Here is a 16,746-nt window from a genome sequence, read left to right on the forward strand (position 1 = left end):
GGCAAGACACACTACATTATTATGTGGGGACATCAATTACAAATCTTTCTATAGGTATATGCAAAATAGTTGAAATTACTCTCCACTGTAGGTTAAGAAAGAGTAAGGTGTCACCTACACCATGAGTAAACAATCCAATAGCAGACACAGAGGAGAGGAGCAGATGGTAGCAGGCGGGCCCCAGGAGCAAATTCGTATCGGTAGCATATTGAAACAAAGAGTGCATAGGTTGAGCTCAATATTATCAAGGGATACCAAAGGGAGCGAAAAAAACAACAAAGTGGCATGTGAAGGGAAGGCCAGATGTGGACTGGCAGGAGACAAAAACAGTAATAAAACTAGAGAGGCGGCCCCACTGTCCAAGGGAACAGGGCACTGTAAATCAGTAGCGAAATAAAGTTTCCCCTGGATAAACCAGATAGTACCTACACTTGCACTACTAGCATACCATTCACACTTGTACACACACCAATTATACAGTTTCCACCGTACAGTTACTACCATAAATATGCCCCAAAATGAGATGTAACGTATATAGAAAATTTTATTTTTTTATTATTCAATAAAAACTCTGTAACCCAGAGTGTAAAATAAAATTGCAAAGCTTATACGAAGATCAATACAATTCATTCATTACATGCAGTGGAAAAACCAATACAGTACACATTAATATTAAAATTCAACAAGAATGCTCCAATAAATCAGCAACATGGAAAAAGAAAATACAATAGGAAACCCATTTTTCACAATCCTACATTAACTGTTTCAAATTGATCCGACATCTAACATTAAAAAAGATAAACTGGTAGGATAACACTTTATTCCTTCCCAGGAATTCTTGTGGGTGGATTCAAGACAGACTGGCGTCGACGGCTTTCGGTGGTAAGTGTATCAAGGTAAAAAGACCACCTTCTTCAGGACTCTAAATCAGGGATTTATTCCTCCTCCAAACAATTTTGCAAATGTATTTATCAAAGCAAGTGTAGTTTCTCACAGGTCCACAGAGGAAATTTCAATGGCCGCTATTTACAGATTGCCTATTCTCAGTGTTAAATGGCACAGACATAATCAAAAACATTTCTCCCAACACTGGGAACTTTTAAATTTAAAACGTGTATGTCCTTTCTTTTGGGGCTGGTGTTTTCTTACTCCTGCTTGCTCATAAAGTGAAGGACAGTGTCATCCCTGCCAGTTTCCGCCCCGTGGTGAGATGGAGATATATCCAATTTTTTCTCCCAGTGAGGAGCACTTGTGTCTTCGTGGCAGGTAATTCCTCTTTCCTCGATTAGAGTTTAGATTACTTCCAGCCACAAATACCTGTTCTCAGGTTTAAATCAGTAGTACGTTTGCCATAAACCACCAAAAAAATTTCCGGTAGTCGATTGTCCTTAAAGTACGGCATCTCAGCGTCCATAACCCTGCAATAGGAGACCAAAACAACCAACACAATTCTCAGTTGTCAGGCAAAGTATTCTGCACTGGGTTAAATACTGTCACATCTCAACTTGGCCTGGATGTACTCCTCTGCCACCTTGAATTGGGAAGTCGAGAAGTTATGGTTAGCTACTTGCTATACTTCAACATGAATTTTTAGAGATATATTTGTTTTTATTTTCATAATTATTCAGGAGATAAACACAAAAAGTTCCTTATTCACAGTCATCCCAACAATAGCAACATCTATATCTCTACTATGAGCATTTTGAGGAGCAGGTCTGAAACAAGGGCCTGCTTTGGCCCCAGACCACTTTTCAGTTACCCTAAAGGTTTAAAAAGTTAAAGGTAAGGCATTCCCTTCAAAACCCACTACCTTTTCTGTTTCTCTGTCAAAGAACAACAGCAGTCCCTTCTGTCTACTGTGGCTTCAAAGACTTGTATAACGTCCGAGACATTGGGTTGCATCCCCAACAAACCATCTTGCGTATGCATGTGACTCCAGCTGAAGACAAGCTTTCCTTTCATGAGGTTTTACTGTACCAGAAGCATCAAAGACTCATGACCTCTATAAGTGACAATAAAGATTTATTCCATTTGCCTTGTACGACGCCTCATGGAATAGTTAACCAGTGCACATTCGGTAGCAGCATAATTATTCAAAAGAGCTCAGAAACTGCTATTTCCAGGGGAAATAGGGTCAACACCTCTGAACTAGTAGATCAAAGGTAGCTATTATTGATTGCTTGGTTGCTACTTTCCGGAAATATTGACAACATACACCTAACTTAGACTGCTATGATGTGAACACATTTCTTCCATTGGAGACGTTTACAATGCTGGTGCAGGTTCAAGATGTACCTTCTTGGAGGCAGAACAATTTTTTGATTTGGGTGAATTTTTAGGATATATTCTACAAAACGCATCCACCATTTCCAATGTAATCGACCCCCTCTGTAGATCTCATTACAACTCCAGCAGTTGTTGATCATGAGTTAGCTCCAATTGTGGCCTGCCTCTGCCTAAAGGTTTGCATCTAATCATACCTAGACAGTTGGTAAGTGAGTGTTCCATCTCATCACCTGGCCTCTAACAGCTGGTACTTTCTTTTCGTTGAACCATATAGATCTCTGGTCATCAGTTACTCTTCATTCCTATCTTCGTTGGAGACAAACTGTTACCTTTAATTTCAAACCACTGGAAAGGTGCCTGCCACTGATCCATTTCAACAGCTTGAAACTGATCAACAAAAGGCAGCTTTCTAGTCCCAGAGATTGTCAGATCTGCATAAATGTGGTCCTTATGCGCATCTCTATAGGAGGTCAATACAGAATGACATGTCTGAACAGCTGAACCAGCTAAACAACACCTTGCTCTGTCTTTTACCTTTCAACTGGTGGGCACACAAGTAGAACATATTGGTGGGTTAAAATGATCCTAAACCAAACCCAATTAACCTAGTAATAGAAAATGTGTCTGGATTATGTTGGATGACCACTACATCCACTGGTCCAGGAGCACCTTGTGAAAAGCAATCTAATACTTCACATCATCGTTTTTGTACACAAGTCTATTTTCACAGTATTGAAGGCCTTCCAACCTGTGCTTGTGCAAAGACAATGATCACCCACAATGGAAGTAGGTTTTCCTTATACTGAATATAAAAACTGTTTGGTCCTCTCTTTTTTGGTTTACTTTAAAGCTGTAGCAATATCATTTTTGATTTTGGATTTGGTTCCAGCAGCAGAATCTGGTTCACCATCCCAGCAGAAGATAAAATGGCGACATGAAGTAGGTGAACTGAGCATGAGAAATGTATGGAAAATACCAGGTACTTCTGAGAGGTGTTTTAGAGGCCCACTGGCCAGTTTTTCAGGTTGAGCAGGGATTCCTGCAGCAATGGAGGGGCTGAGGCCAGCTACTTTACCAATCCCCTCACCCACTCTCCCCTGTCCCACTCCAGCTACCAAGGTGAACTAGTGGCAATGCAGGGAAATGGTTTGGTAAAGCAAACCTTAGCAAATGCATTACCGCCTTTGGTAAATAGGCACTGACCTAAGCGAAGCAAAACTTCAAGGGCACATTTGCGCAGATGTATCATCAAGCAATGTGAATCATTTCACACAGAGCTCAGAGCAGTAAAGCACACCAACTCTGAGAGGCAGATGATTACATTAATTCACACTTCAGGAACATATGTGCACAGAATTATTCATGATGTGCTCACATATTGGCATGAAAATCTCCAGGAAGCTGATTTATCTTCATGGTCACTGCACATCTGGGTGTTCTTTATATCTCTCACAGGACTTTCTCCCTCTGCAGGCCTCCAATACAATGCCAACTCCTTTTGCAGGAAGACTGAGCAGACACACATCATCTACCTCCTTCATGGTCAGTCACTTTTAAGGGTAGGTTAGTGCCACATCAGATACAAGTTAGTCAACTTGAGGGGCCCCTTCTGCAAAGTACTTGGAGAGCACCCCCTTCTCAGACCCAGTCAGGAGCTACACAGCCAGGGGGCTGTCGCCCGTGCACAGTGCCAGGGTGGGCCTCCTGAGGCCCCCTGGAGCTTGGTGCTGCTGGGGCTAAGCTTCCACCGCTAAAGTCAGTGCCTCATTGTCTGTTCCAAACCTGACCTTCCTAATAAAGGATCTATTTCCTCCCTCCCTCAATGTAAAGACTTCTTGGATGGGCCAAGGAAAGAACAAATCAGATTGTTAAACTATTGGAGCGAATATTAGTCCTAAAAAATACATTGTTTTTTCATAGAGGATTCCCTGGCTTCTCTTGGTTGCTTGACTCAAGCAGCAAGGCCTTTCTTGAAGACATTATCTGGGACATGTAGGACATGTTCAAAAGCCATCCAAATAGCAATCCGTTTAGGTAATAAAAGACCTAAAATATCGCAGACAGGTATGTAAAAAATAAGGGAATTTGCTTTAGTTAGCAACGATTAGAACAAAAACTTATTGGTGTTACTTTTGGTAAAAGAAAAACAGTATTATTCGGAAGAAAAGTACTTATTTCCTTAAATACCCACAGGGGGGAAATAGCACAGTTTTTATTTGTGGTACTAAAATAAATCAATGAGACATCACCAGCTTTTTCAGGAGAAAGAAAATGTTGTTCATAAACTTGTATTTAAAAAGGAAAAGTTTAGTTTACTGGTAGCAGTACTTTCCATAAATCTATGAGATGTTCTTAACAAAGTAACCAGGCAAAAGTGTTCGATCTGTAGAAAAGTGTCTACAAATATCAGTCCAATTGTAGCGGGGGCACCCCAATATTCCAGGACAGTTTACAGCACAATGTTAATTTCCAACCTGCCCTCAAGATGCTCTACATAAGCAAAATCCAAAGCATCCTCAGCAGCCACCAGCTATAGATGTCAAACTGTAACTGGCCCACTGTGTTTTTTCCCAGCCAAGCAATGCATTTCTCTTCTATTAGCCCTTCCTTGTTTTCGAGCCACAGGAGAAGTTCCACTTGGTTAAGCAGGTTTCACTGGCATGATCTGCACTCCTGTATCCAAGCTCCTCTTTCCTATAGTTTGAAGTGTTGTGAACAAATGTTTGCTTCTTGAACATGATTAGAGGCCAAACAAAAAATTAGGGCACAAAATCTGGTACCTCACAAATCATAATGAATGCTTCCTTGTGCCACTATGCAGTGCTCACTAGGTCTTCTAACTCCACCTGAGTCCGGTTACTTTCAACACCCTTCAAAGAAAATGTCTACCAAAGTTCCCATCTGTTCTAAGTCTTTTCCACTTTTTTTGCACATTTGATAGTGGAATGGTCCTGCAAAAGCTTTACAGAGATAGTTTATGACATTGAATTCCATTGGGTCTGTTCATCTTTCGCCATCTTCAGAGCCTTTTTGCGGGATCCACTTGTCCCCTTTGTTCTGCCAGGGATTGTCTTTGGCTGTTAAAGGTGCAAAAGATTTGGATACTTCAGCTGAGCTTATGCACACTATTTTTAATATTCTTAAGCTACAGAAGCATTATAAGAAAGAGAAATCTAATCATGCCATTTGCCTTTTAATAAAGGATTACCTGTATAATGTTACTTTGGACTATCCGAACAAATGCTATTACATCTTTTAATCCTTTTTATACATTTTAGGACTATGCTCTGGGGCATGATTGCAGACCACATGCACCTTTAAAAGCATATTCCTGTACCCCAAATGCTTACTGTACAAATGTACACAAGCTGTCAATGTACCAGAGTGACAGGTATGGCAACTTTAGATTAAAGTTTACTGTTCTTATAAACAAAGCGCATGAGGTTGGGTTCCCATAAGGAGCCACACTGTATCAGAGGCCAAAGAAAGCAGATATTCAAATGTTGAAATTCCTCACAACTACTTTATGGCTGGATGGTCAGGGGTTTTTCTGTATGTCGTCCCCAACACTGGTAACTTCTAGTGACTAACGACTAGCAATGAGTCTGAAACAGCTAGAACCCAAATGGATCACCCAAATTGTGGATACGGTAATACACATTTGACTCCTCTTTCATTTGGTTCGCCAACTAGTTTGCTGACTAGAAGCACTCAAATCTGACTCTGAGGTGGGGTCACATTTGCCAGGTATATGGTGGCATAAATTCAAAGCTGCTACTTTACACTCCACCTGTGCTTATCCATCCACATTTTGCCAAAGCTAAAACAGCAGCAGTTGTATTCTCCAGACATGTTCCAATCATCATTCAGATATATTTAAGTTCATTACATGGGCCAACACACACTTTCTGCTGAAACTATGCCTTTAAAATATTGCAAAAATGTTATGCTTAAATGAGACAAGAGGTATTTAAAATGTATTTGCCTAGGTGCTTGAACGTCCAGTGCTACATTTCCCCTCTCCTCTTTGATTTCATCTTGGAAATCTTGCCAAATGGTTGGCAATGGAAGACAAGGTGGACACAGCAATGGGGGAAAAGCATTAGTTCCTCCCCTAACAATAGATATTTTTTCATTTATTGCTACCTGCTTTTATATGGGGTTTCTCTCTCTCCATCATGTGGTCTAAATTGTTGTTTCTTCTTCCTTTCTGGATCATGATAGACATGGAAAAAAGATGATTGCAACCTATATTTTCTTTTGTTGCTGTTTGCTGTTTAGACTAAATAATTGTTCAGCCTTTTCCTGTTTTTTTAAGGATTAATTATTTCTTAATCTCTTCCAGGCCCAGATTAAATACCAGGTCTGTGGGGTTTCTTTATATTGATTTGTCTTTTTTTTATGTATACTTTTCTATTTCTCAGTTACTTCATTCGCCAAACGAAGAATACATCAATGTTTTTCAATACTTTGGTACTTGCAATGATATATTTTTCTGAGGTATACATTGTACTGGGAGAATTTACAAGGGGACAGAAGTACTAGGAATACGGCAGTAACAATAAAATGTAATTTTATTAGTAAAACTTGAAATTTAGATGCATGACATTGTTGTGGTTTTGAAAACAATGGTTCAGTAAATAATATGTATTTGCCTGCAATTGTAATATTTGGTTTGACCTATTTAGGTGGAATAGTAGAGGATAACAATATTGATAAATATTTCTTCCTCTAAAACCAGAGCCTTAGAGACACTTGGTCTGGCTGATATTACTATGCTATGCATACCACCCTAGAGCTATTGAGTCATGGCTCAAGGAGTTAATTTGATCATGACAAGCCTGTACACTGATGAGTCACTGTTCTGTCCTCTTCCTTTGCAGAGTGTGAAGTTGAAAAAGCTGACATAGTCTTCCTGATTGATGGCTCCACTAGCATACACGGCTCAGATTTCTCGGTGATGAAGAACTTCATGACATCAGTAGTGGCTGAGTTTGACACCCGGCCAGGCATGGTGCATATCGGAGTGGCTCAGTATAGCCATAAATACAAAGAGGAGTTTAGTCTTAGTCCATCATCCCAAAACTTTGACATAAAGAATAAAGTTGGAGGTATTCAACAAATGAAAGGAAATACCTATATTGGCAGAGCTCTGGAGTTAGTAGACAAATCCCACTTTAATCCTCAAGTGGGAAGTCGAATCAACGAGGGCATTCAGCAGCTCCTACTTGTCATCACAGATGGCAAATCGCGTGATGATGTGTCCAGCGCAGCAGAAGCCCTGAGAAAGAAGTCCATAAATATCTTCGCTTTGGGCATCGGGAATGTCAGCCACAATCAGTTACTCCAAATTGCTGGATCCCCAGAAAATAAATTTACTGTTGATAGTTTTAACGAGTTGTCCTCAATTAAGAAACGAATTGTCCGAAACATCTGCACAGAAGAATCCAAAAGCAGTAAGTGCCTTTTTTGTGTTTTATCCAAAACATTCTTTTTGTCACCTTCATATCTCATAATTTAAGGATCGAATTTGTATATATGCCCTGATTGACAGCCCTAAGGAAACATACTGCAAGAATATGGTTGTTGCCCAAGAGCTAACTGTGCAGGCAGTTGTCAGTCCAAGACTTGGATTTATGCTGTATGTCCTGAAGGTGTTAAAACAGGTCTTGTTAAGATATGCTGCATGTATGTCCTACTGGTCTTGAAACAGATATATCCTGTCCATGTTGGCATTGGAATAACTTGATATGCTTGGAGCAGGAATAGTTTGTAGGTGATGGATAAAGTATAGCTTGACCCTATTAGGAGCTGTAATGCGATGCAGCAGGAGCTGTAAACTGAAAGTCTTGAAGTGTGTATCATCTGAATGTCTTGGAGCAGATCTAACATGACAGTATGGGAGCAGGTCTAACCTGTGGGCACAAGAGCCTAAAATTGCATTATTAAACTTGTTTTATTTGCATTTGAAATAACACTACCCAAAATTAGCTAAAGAACTATAGGCCCGATTCGCAAAAGTAATCTGAGACAAAATACTAACTTTACGACTTTCGGTATTCCCAAAGGGCATTTAGGAGTAGTAAAGTTAGGAATCCTATCATATTTAGAGCTCTACTTCTGAAGCCATTTCCACTGTCTCTTTTACCGCATGGGACTGCCATACATAAGAAAGCAACAAATGTCAGAGAATGGCATAGCAGTCCCGTTCAGGAAATAAAAAATATCTCCCACATGTAAAAACAAATGTAAATGTTTTACTTTTTTCAAAACAAACCCCCACTTTCAGGATTTGTCTTGAAAGAGAAATGATGGCTGCTCCACTATGCCACCAACGAATTATTAAAGAGTGATTTTAGTAACTCATACAAGAAATCACATAAAATAATACATGCAACAAATTAGTTTGATTTTTCCTTTCTAAATATAATGTTGGATAAGATTGGGGTTCAGCAGGTTGCTGGTCTTGTGAAAGAAGTAATTGGTAGAGGGAAATGCACCTGTTTAAGTCAAAGTAGCTCCTGAGAGATGATGTGCTCAAGAAGGATAATTTTCAACATGAAGTATTCTACAAAAAGTGGAAAATGTCAGACAGATCTTTGTCGCACAGGGAGCCGCTGCTGCAAGAGGAAATTGCAGGTTAGTATCTAGTGGGGTGGTATCATGGATGCCCATTAGCAGTAGCCTGTGGTAGATGCCACAACAGGTTTGCCTTTTCCGTACTCCTGGCACCACGCTTGCTATCCAAGGTCTCAGTAATCCTAAGGCCTACAACAAAAGAGATGACACTAGGCTCTAATCATGTCAGTCAATTTCTTCATTATCCACTTCTTGCTCCTCCGAGTCTCTTGGCAATGTTTAGAAGACTGATGAGAATCTATGGGGTGAGCCAAGAGTTAACAGATGCAAGTTGTCACTTCTGTTATCTATGACATTGTGGTGAACTGACGTTCACAGGGGGTACTGTAACCGAAATTGATGATTGCTTCATTACTATAAGACTTGACATTTCTCCAAATCAAAGGTCCTACATAGGAAGTACAAGGAGCATTTTCAACCCTTAAAGTCCCCAAACTCTTCCAGCAAGAACCACAGTTAATGGAGAGACCAATAACAATGGGAAAAGATTGATTTCGAGGTCACTAAGCAGGCTAACAAATTAATTTTTAGAAGGCAATTAAGAGAACTATAAAAACACTTTTTGGGAGGCTAAAAAACTTGTGGCAACTCAATTGTGCTAGAGAGTTTTGAGATTTCTTAAAATCATTATATAAAAATGGTTTGAGACAGAGTAAATTTATTTGAGACCTTAGCACCATGCAGCGACTTTCTTAGAATATCACTGAATGCTAGGAAACACCATATAAGCCTATTTATGGAGCTGATGAGGTAGTCCTACTTTAGGAGTTAGGGTTGAGTTCGATACTGTTTCAGCCCATTCCACAGCAGGCTGCTCATTGCAACTACAGAACTACAGGTTTCTGTCCCAGCAGGGAAATTCTGACAAAAATGCAGACTCAGAAGAAGCACTTTTGTCAGACATTTTATTGCAAACGGGACTCCATGTCATGACAACCCTCTCTATATTACTTTTGTTTCACACGAAAAAAGCCCCACAGATGGGATATTGATTATTAATTACTGAATTGGACTGTCGTGCATTGCAGTCACAGACAGGAAGAATGTATGTGTGAGCCCACCACTAGAGCAGACCTCCTGATGCTTCACCCCGGTGGACCTGTGAGAGACAGACTACCAGGTCATGTTTTTCTGAGGGCAGAACCAGCTGAGGTTTCACTTTCTTAAACCTAGTGATTCACACACACATAAGTGAGGTGGGGGAATGTGGGTTAGTGAAGCAGACGTCTCGCCAAAATATGGTGGCTCCCACTTCATCAAACTGTAAATGAGTCCCTTAATCTCACCTGCACTTCATTACAAAACGTTTTGCGGCTCACATGTGAGAATGATGACATCTTGCAAAATCCTAAACCTTTATGGACTTCCATTGGTCTCCTTAGCCAGGACACCTACTTCCTGACTCCCTTCTTTGCTCCCTTTTTTAGGAACAATTCCAGTGGTCCATTGATTTTTAGCTGATTGTGTGGCTACTTGCTGTGTCTTAACCAGAATAATGATCTTTTAAAAATGTAAATGTTTATTGATAGTCCCTAACGTCAGTCATTGTGGAAAGGACAAGTTCCTTTGGAATCACTAGCTAACCGTAAGTACTAATGTGCCTACTTTCTCATGGAATAGAAAAAAGGAACAACTCAATATTTTTTCCCTTGATGTCTTTAATTCTGCGAGAGATCAAGGCAAAATAACTCTCTGGGTTTTTACTTGAAGTCCCTGTGCTTGCCAGGAATCTTAAGGACTTTTGTGTGTAACATTATTCCCAAGCTTTGTGAAGCTTTGCCTCAGGCTCATGTGCGATCAATTTGTTGGTTTAAAGTCCCTCATTATGTTGGATGGGGCATACATGAAATATTTTTGAGAGGCCTAGGTACCACAACATTGGATGCCTTCTATAGCTTGAATATAGACTTTTGACCATCTTCATCTGTGAGAAGCCTTAGCACTGTTAAATCATCTCTGAAATCGAGGGGAGCTTGGAGTAGAAATACTATGAGTCATGCCCTAGTTAATTAACTCACTAATAGTATCTTATGATCCCTCTCATTTATAGAGAATTGGTTTGATTTTTAATAAGTAGAAGGCAACTCCTTATAGTTATTCCTCCTGTGGTGCATAGAAACCTCAACAATAGCTATCTTCACCACTGACTCAGAAGTCATCTCTGTGTTTCTAATGGTTGCGACCAATTCATCTAGATTTGCCAGGTGATCTTGGTATGCTAAGAGCAAATGCTTTGGACTTTGTAGGTGCAAAATGAGGACTTAATTCATATAATCTCTCTGTACCCTGCTCTTTTGGATTATTGGACTAAAGGATTATTGACAATCTTTAGATGATATTGTGTTTTCTCTAGGGAAGAAGCTATTTTACTGTCCCATAAAATTAGATGAGTGTAGCTCTAACATAATTTATTGGCCATTTCCACAGTAGTCTAAAAGATGTCAGTAATTTTTCTTTCTCTTCCAGGGGATCCTCATCAATAGTCATAAGCACTGAATATTCCCGCCCATGTGCGGGGACCCCGGAAATAATAAAATTATATATGTAAAAAACATACATATATACAGCTCTGTATATGTATAAACATATATCATTTTTTCCAAGCAAATGCAGCCCCTAGAAAAGAAGGCTAGGCAATGTATAAATACACATCCAATAATACATATAGGTATAATAAAACACCTAAATCTCTTTTTTTAAATTTTTTTTTTAATGAGATAAACACTCATGAGAAAGCAAAAAAGAGACAACTGTGGGAAACACAGATCTACAACACATTGCTAGCCTGCAGGCTGCATTGCAATACAATACCATAGAGACTGAAAAGCCCTGTATAGGTAAAAACTGGCACCGTGCCTTTAAGGCAGCCCTGGCTTCCATATCCCATCATGCCTCAGGGGTGACAGTTAGGTCAGTTGTTCTTTCCGGCTCCTTCAGTCAGGACCCTGGAATTCAGCTCTCTTCTTTTTTGACTCTTTAGTCAAGAATTATTACAACTTAAAGATTTTTTTGGACTTCTTCTTATAACATCTGAGAGGAAGTTGGTATCCTGTGTTTTTCTGACTGATTTTGTTGCTGTTTTGTCAGAAAAATGCCTTCTTTATTTGTTCCATGTCCATCTTGTGGAAAAAAGAAGGCTGCTTCAGACACACATGAGGTGTGTATTATCTGTCTGCCGGACTCTCACTCTCCAGCAACATGCCATCATTGTGAAGACCTTTCCAAAAGGACTTTAAAGGAGAGGGGGAGGATTAGACTGTACGGCTTAGCAGAACGGTCGACGCCGAAGCAGTTGGTCCCTGTTTGCTCCCCATCGACGTCGGGCTCGGCGTCGAAGACTCCAGCGGCGGGATCGTCGCTGAGAGGTGAGGAGTCAAGGGGAAGTCATGCTGCAAAGAGAAAGTCATCGTCGACTTTAGATTCAGCGTCGAAGCGGATGCGTTCGACGTCGACGGCGTCTAAAAGATCAGCGTCGAGGACTCGGCGCCACAGTTCAACGTCGATAAAGCATCTGTCGACGTCAAGAGAGGATCGATCGACGTCTGCACAGAGATATCGTTCGTCGTCGAAGGAAAGACATCGTTCGACGTCGAGGTCGGCGAGACATCAGTCGACGTCGCAAGAAGTACGTAGGCGATCTACACCACAGTCAACGTCGAGACCAAGATCGCCGTCAAGATCAAGATCGCCGTCGAGGAAACATCGTTCGTCGGCGAAGAGGCTTTCGACGTCGTCGGAGCATTCGACGTCGAGGCAGAAGTCTCCGTCAAGAACGACGTCGAGGCAGGCGCCTCCGTCGGAGTCGACGTCGAGGCAGACGCCTCCGTCAAGGCCGACGTCGAGGCAGGAGCCTCCGTCGGAGTCGACGTCGAGGCAGGCGCCTCCGTCAAGACCGACGTCGAGGCAGGGGCCTCCGTCGGAGTCGACGTCGAGGCAGATGCCTCCGTCGGAGTCGACGTCGAGGCAGGTGCCTCCGTCCTCACAGGTCTCCAAAGCTTTGGAGAGGTACATAAAGCCTCCGTCGAAGATAATCTCGACGTCGAGACAAGAAGCTCTGAGCCTCGAGGATTCGAGTCCAAGATCTCCGGTGATAGGCCTATCACCGTCGAGGCAGCCCTCTGCTGAGGGTACGCAGGAGGTGTCACATGTTCGCCTCACGATTCGACCAGTCTCAAGGCGAAAATCTCCTCATAGACTGATATATACAACTCCTGAGTCACCGCGTCCTATAGCTATCTCGCCTTCAGGATCAGAGGGCTCAGGTTCAAGATCCGAATCACCAGAGCTTGTGCATCAATCTCCAGTACCTGCAAGAGAGGAAAGTTCGCAGGAGGAGGACAATGCGGTACCTCAAAGTCCCGTAAGGGAGATGCCTCAGGACTCTGCTATGCCCGACGCAATAAGGGCATCGCTAACAAGATTAAGGGGCAGGGAATTCCCAGCGAGACCAATCAGACCAAGTTCTCGGGGAAGAGAATCTCGAGGTCACTCTCGAACACCAAGAAGGCGATCCAGGTCTTCCTCCCGCAGAAGAGAGTCGACCAGATCAGAGAAAAGGCGCCGTAGAACCCCTTCTACCTCCCCTTCTTCCAGATCATCCAAAAGGGATTATTCACCGACACTCTCGGAGACGCAACCCTCTTGGGTATCTCCGGTAGATGATATTTCTACGTTTCAGGAAGTGTTGTGTAGAGGAGCTACAAAATTAAATATCCCTATGCCGGTTCAGGAGACCACTTCATCCATAATCTTTGAAACTCTTCATGAACGCTCAGTGTCACGCCCGTTATTGCCATTAGTCCCTGGTTTGTTGCAACCAGTAATGGATATTTTTCTCACACCAGCAACCACCAAAACGGCGCCGGCGAGGATTCTAAAAAAGTACCGTCCAGCTCCGGAGGATCCTCTATTCCTAAAATCAGATCCTCCACCGGATTCTGTCATCACCGCCGCTGCCAGGAAGACACATGCAGTAGCTGGGTCTTCAACGGTGCCACCAGATAAGGACAGTAAGACACAAGACTCCTGGGGGAGAAAAGTTTGCGGCTCAGCATCCTCAAGCTTAAAGGTGGCCAGTGCCTCAGCGCTTCTGGGGCGCTATGATAGATCATTATGGGACTCTCTTCAGAGGTTCATTGACAAAGTTCCATCAGAGGACAGACGGGACTTTGAAGAAATTTTGCATGAGGGAAGTCTGGTTTCTAACCAGATCATAAGTGCAGCGGCGGATGGGGCAACACTGGCAGCGCATGAATATGCACACGGAGTCACAGCCAGAAGATCATCTTGGCTTAGATTGACGGCCTTGAAACCGGAAGCGCAGGCAAGAATATTAAATCTGCCTTTCTCCGGTAGTTCTCTTTTTGGGTCCCATGCAGACGAAGAAATGGCCCGTATGAAGGCAGAGCTGGAGACCATGAAAGCCGTCGGGCTTGAAAAGAGAAAAGAGTTTTGACGCCGCAAGGGAAATGACAGGCGCAATTACCAACAGAGGGTTCAAACCCCTCATTGGCAAAAGAACCAGGACCAGCAAGGTCAAAAGAAACAGCAATACCAGTCCCGCAAGCCATCCAGGGGACGGGGTAACAACAGGCAGTCTAATGCTGGAAACAAAGCTCCGGGGAAGCAATGAGAAGCCGCTTCCTCCGATGCTGTCCACCGCTCCGGTGGGAGGAAGTGTTGCACATCATCTTCCAGAGTGGCAGTCCATCACAAAGGACAAGTGGGTCCTGCATATACTGCGTCATGGGTACTCGCTTCGTTTCAGAAGTCACCCCCCATCGATTCCTCCTGTCAATTCATCCCAGCATCTGAAGCAGCTCAGAGAAGAGGTAGCGACGCTTCTACTCAAATCTGCAATAGAAAAGGTACCCAAAAACCAAAGAGGAAAGGGAGTTTACTCTAGACACTTTCTCATTCAAAAGAGGAGTGTGAAGGCAGAGTTCAGACCCATTTTAGACCTACGGATACTGAACAAACACATAAGAAAGGAAAAATTTCGCATGCTGGCGCTCCACCAAATATATCCTCTTCTCCGGATGGGCGATTCGATGTGTTCGCTGGACCTTCAGGACGCATATTTCCATATTCCCATCCTACGGAATCATCGAAGATTTCTCAGGTTTGTGATAGGCAACTCTCACTATCAGTTCAAAGTCCTCCCATTTGGCCTAAAGTCAGCTCCTCGAGTATTCACAAAATGCGTGGCAGTAGTAGCGGCTGCTCTGAGGCGCGCAGGAGTCTTCGTCTATCCCTACCTAGACGACTGGCTAATAAAGGGCTCATCGCCTCAGAATGTGCGATCACAGCTGTCGCTATGCCTGAACTTATGTCGCAAGTTGGGTCTCAGAGTGAATGCCAAAAAGTCCAATTTTTCACCAACACAGAGGATCCACTACCTGGGTGCAACTATAGACTCCGTAGTAGGAAAAGTGTTTCCTTCGGAGGAAAGACAGTCATCCATTATTCTAAAAGGCAGACAGATTATAACCAGCAATCTGTCGTCGGCAAGGCAAATCTCATCTCTGCTAGGGGCCATGGCATCCTGCATCTTCCTAGTGCCCAATGCCAGGCTAAGGATGCGTCCTCTCCAGCAAGATCTCGAGGACCAATGGGATCAAAGGAACTCCCTGTGGGAAGAAAAGGTTTGCCTCTCCTCTGCAGCCAAACAGTCAGTCAAGTGGTGGCTGAAGCCAAGGAATCTACAAGTGGGGATCCCCTTCCATCAAGAGCCCCCAACTCAGACCTTAATCACCGACGCATCCCTTCAGGGATGGGGTGCGCATTTTGGGACTCTACAAACTCAGGGACAGTGGTCCAGCAGCGAGCAGTTGTACCACATCAACATGCTGGAGCTCAGGGCAGTCCACCTAGCCCTCAAAGCGTTCCTGCCTGCGATCACGACGAGTACCATTCTAGTGCAGACGGACAATACCACCACAATGTACTACCTGAACAAGCAGGGGGGTACTCGATCCAGAACGCTCTCGCTGGAAGCTCAGTCCCTGTGGCACTGGATCCTAGCAAGGAACATCTCATTGAAAGCGGTGCACCTACCAGGAGAACTCAACGTGCAAGCGGACTTACTCAGTCGGCATTTTCAAGAACCAGAGGACTGGGTACTAAACGACGAGGTATTAGAAGACATCTTCGGGGAATGGGGGCGTCGGCAAGTGGACCTCTTCGCGGACGAGCAAAACACAAAATGCCGGGGGCGTGGCTTGCAGCCGAGCAAGATGGCCGCAGCCTAGTTGGGCTCCGAGGGTGAGATCGACTCCCCGGACATCCGTGTAGCATCCGTGCAGCGATCCGGCTCCAAGGTCCTCGTACCGACGGCGGAACCGAAGCGGCGCAGAATGATCCGACCCCGAAGTTTCTCGGGCACCCAGGGCGCGAACAGCGAGGCCCGGAGATCCGCGGCCTACACCAGTACCGAAAGCCGGGGCCTCGAGTGACGGAGGTGCCCTGGTCGGAGCACGGCTGTCTCGGGGGCGGAGGCGGCGTGTTTGCGGCCCCGGGCGGACCGTTGCCTGAGCGGCTGAGCGAGGCCTGAGCGACATTGCGGAGGGTGGCCCTGCGGAAGCGGCACGATCGAGCACAGTGACCCTGGTCAGCCCCTGCTGTGAGGAAGGGCCGGCGGAGTGGAGCCGAGGTGCTGCCCACCCTGGCTGCCTGCAGCGCGCCTCTGGGCGCTGGTGAAGACTCGGGCTGCCCTGCTATCACAGGCGAAGACGACGCAGCCCTGACTGATCCGATCCGGAGTTGCCTGGACGCCCAGAGCGTACCCAACGGGACCCGGTGAGCTGCGGCCTGCATCGGCGC

At 43.9% G+C, this 16,746-nt stretch overlaps 1 protein-coding gene across 1 annotated transcript in view; it reads left to right on the plus strand.

The window, feature by feature from the left end:
• LOC146789040 (collagen alpha-6(VI) chain-like) overlaps positions 1–16,746 on the plus strand; it is a 748,331-nt gene that overhangs the window by 410,112 nt on the left and 321,473 nt on the right. The window contains exon 9 of the mRNA XM_085631021.1: positions 7,170–7,742. Coding sequence (XP_085487147.1) covers positions 7,170–7,742 — 573 coding nt within the window. The remainder of the gene's footprint in view (positions 1–7,169; positions 7,743–16,746) is intronic.

This window comes from Triturus cristatus, chromosome 10 (assembly GCF_964204655.1).
Source record: "Triturus cristatus chromosome 10, aTriCri1.1, whole genome shotgun sequence".
Lineage (NCBI taxonomy): Eukaryota > Metazoa > Chordata > Amphibia > Caudata > Salamandridae > Triturus > Triturus cristatus.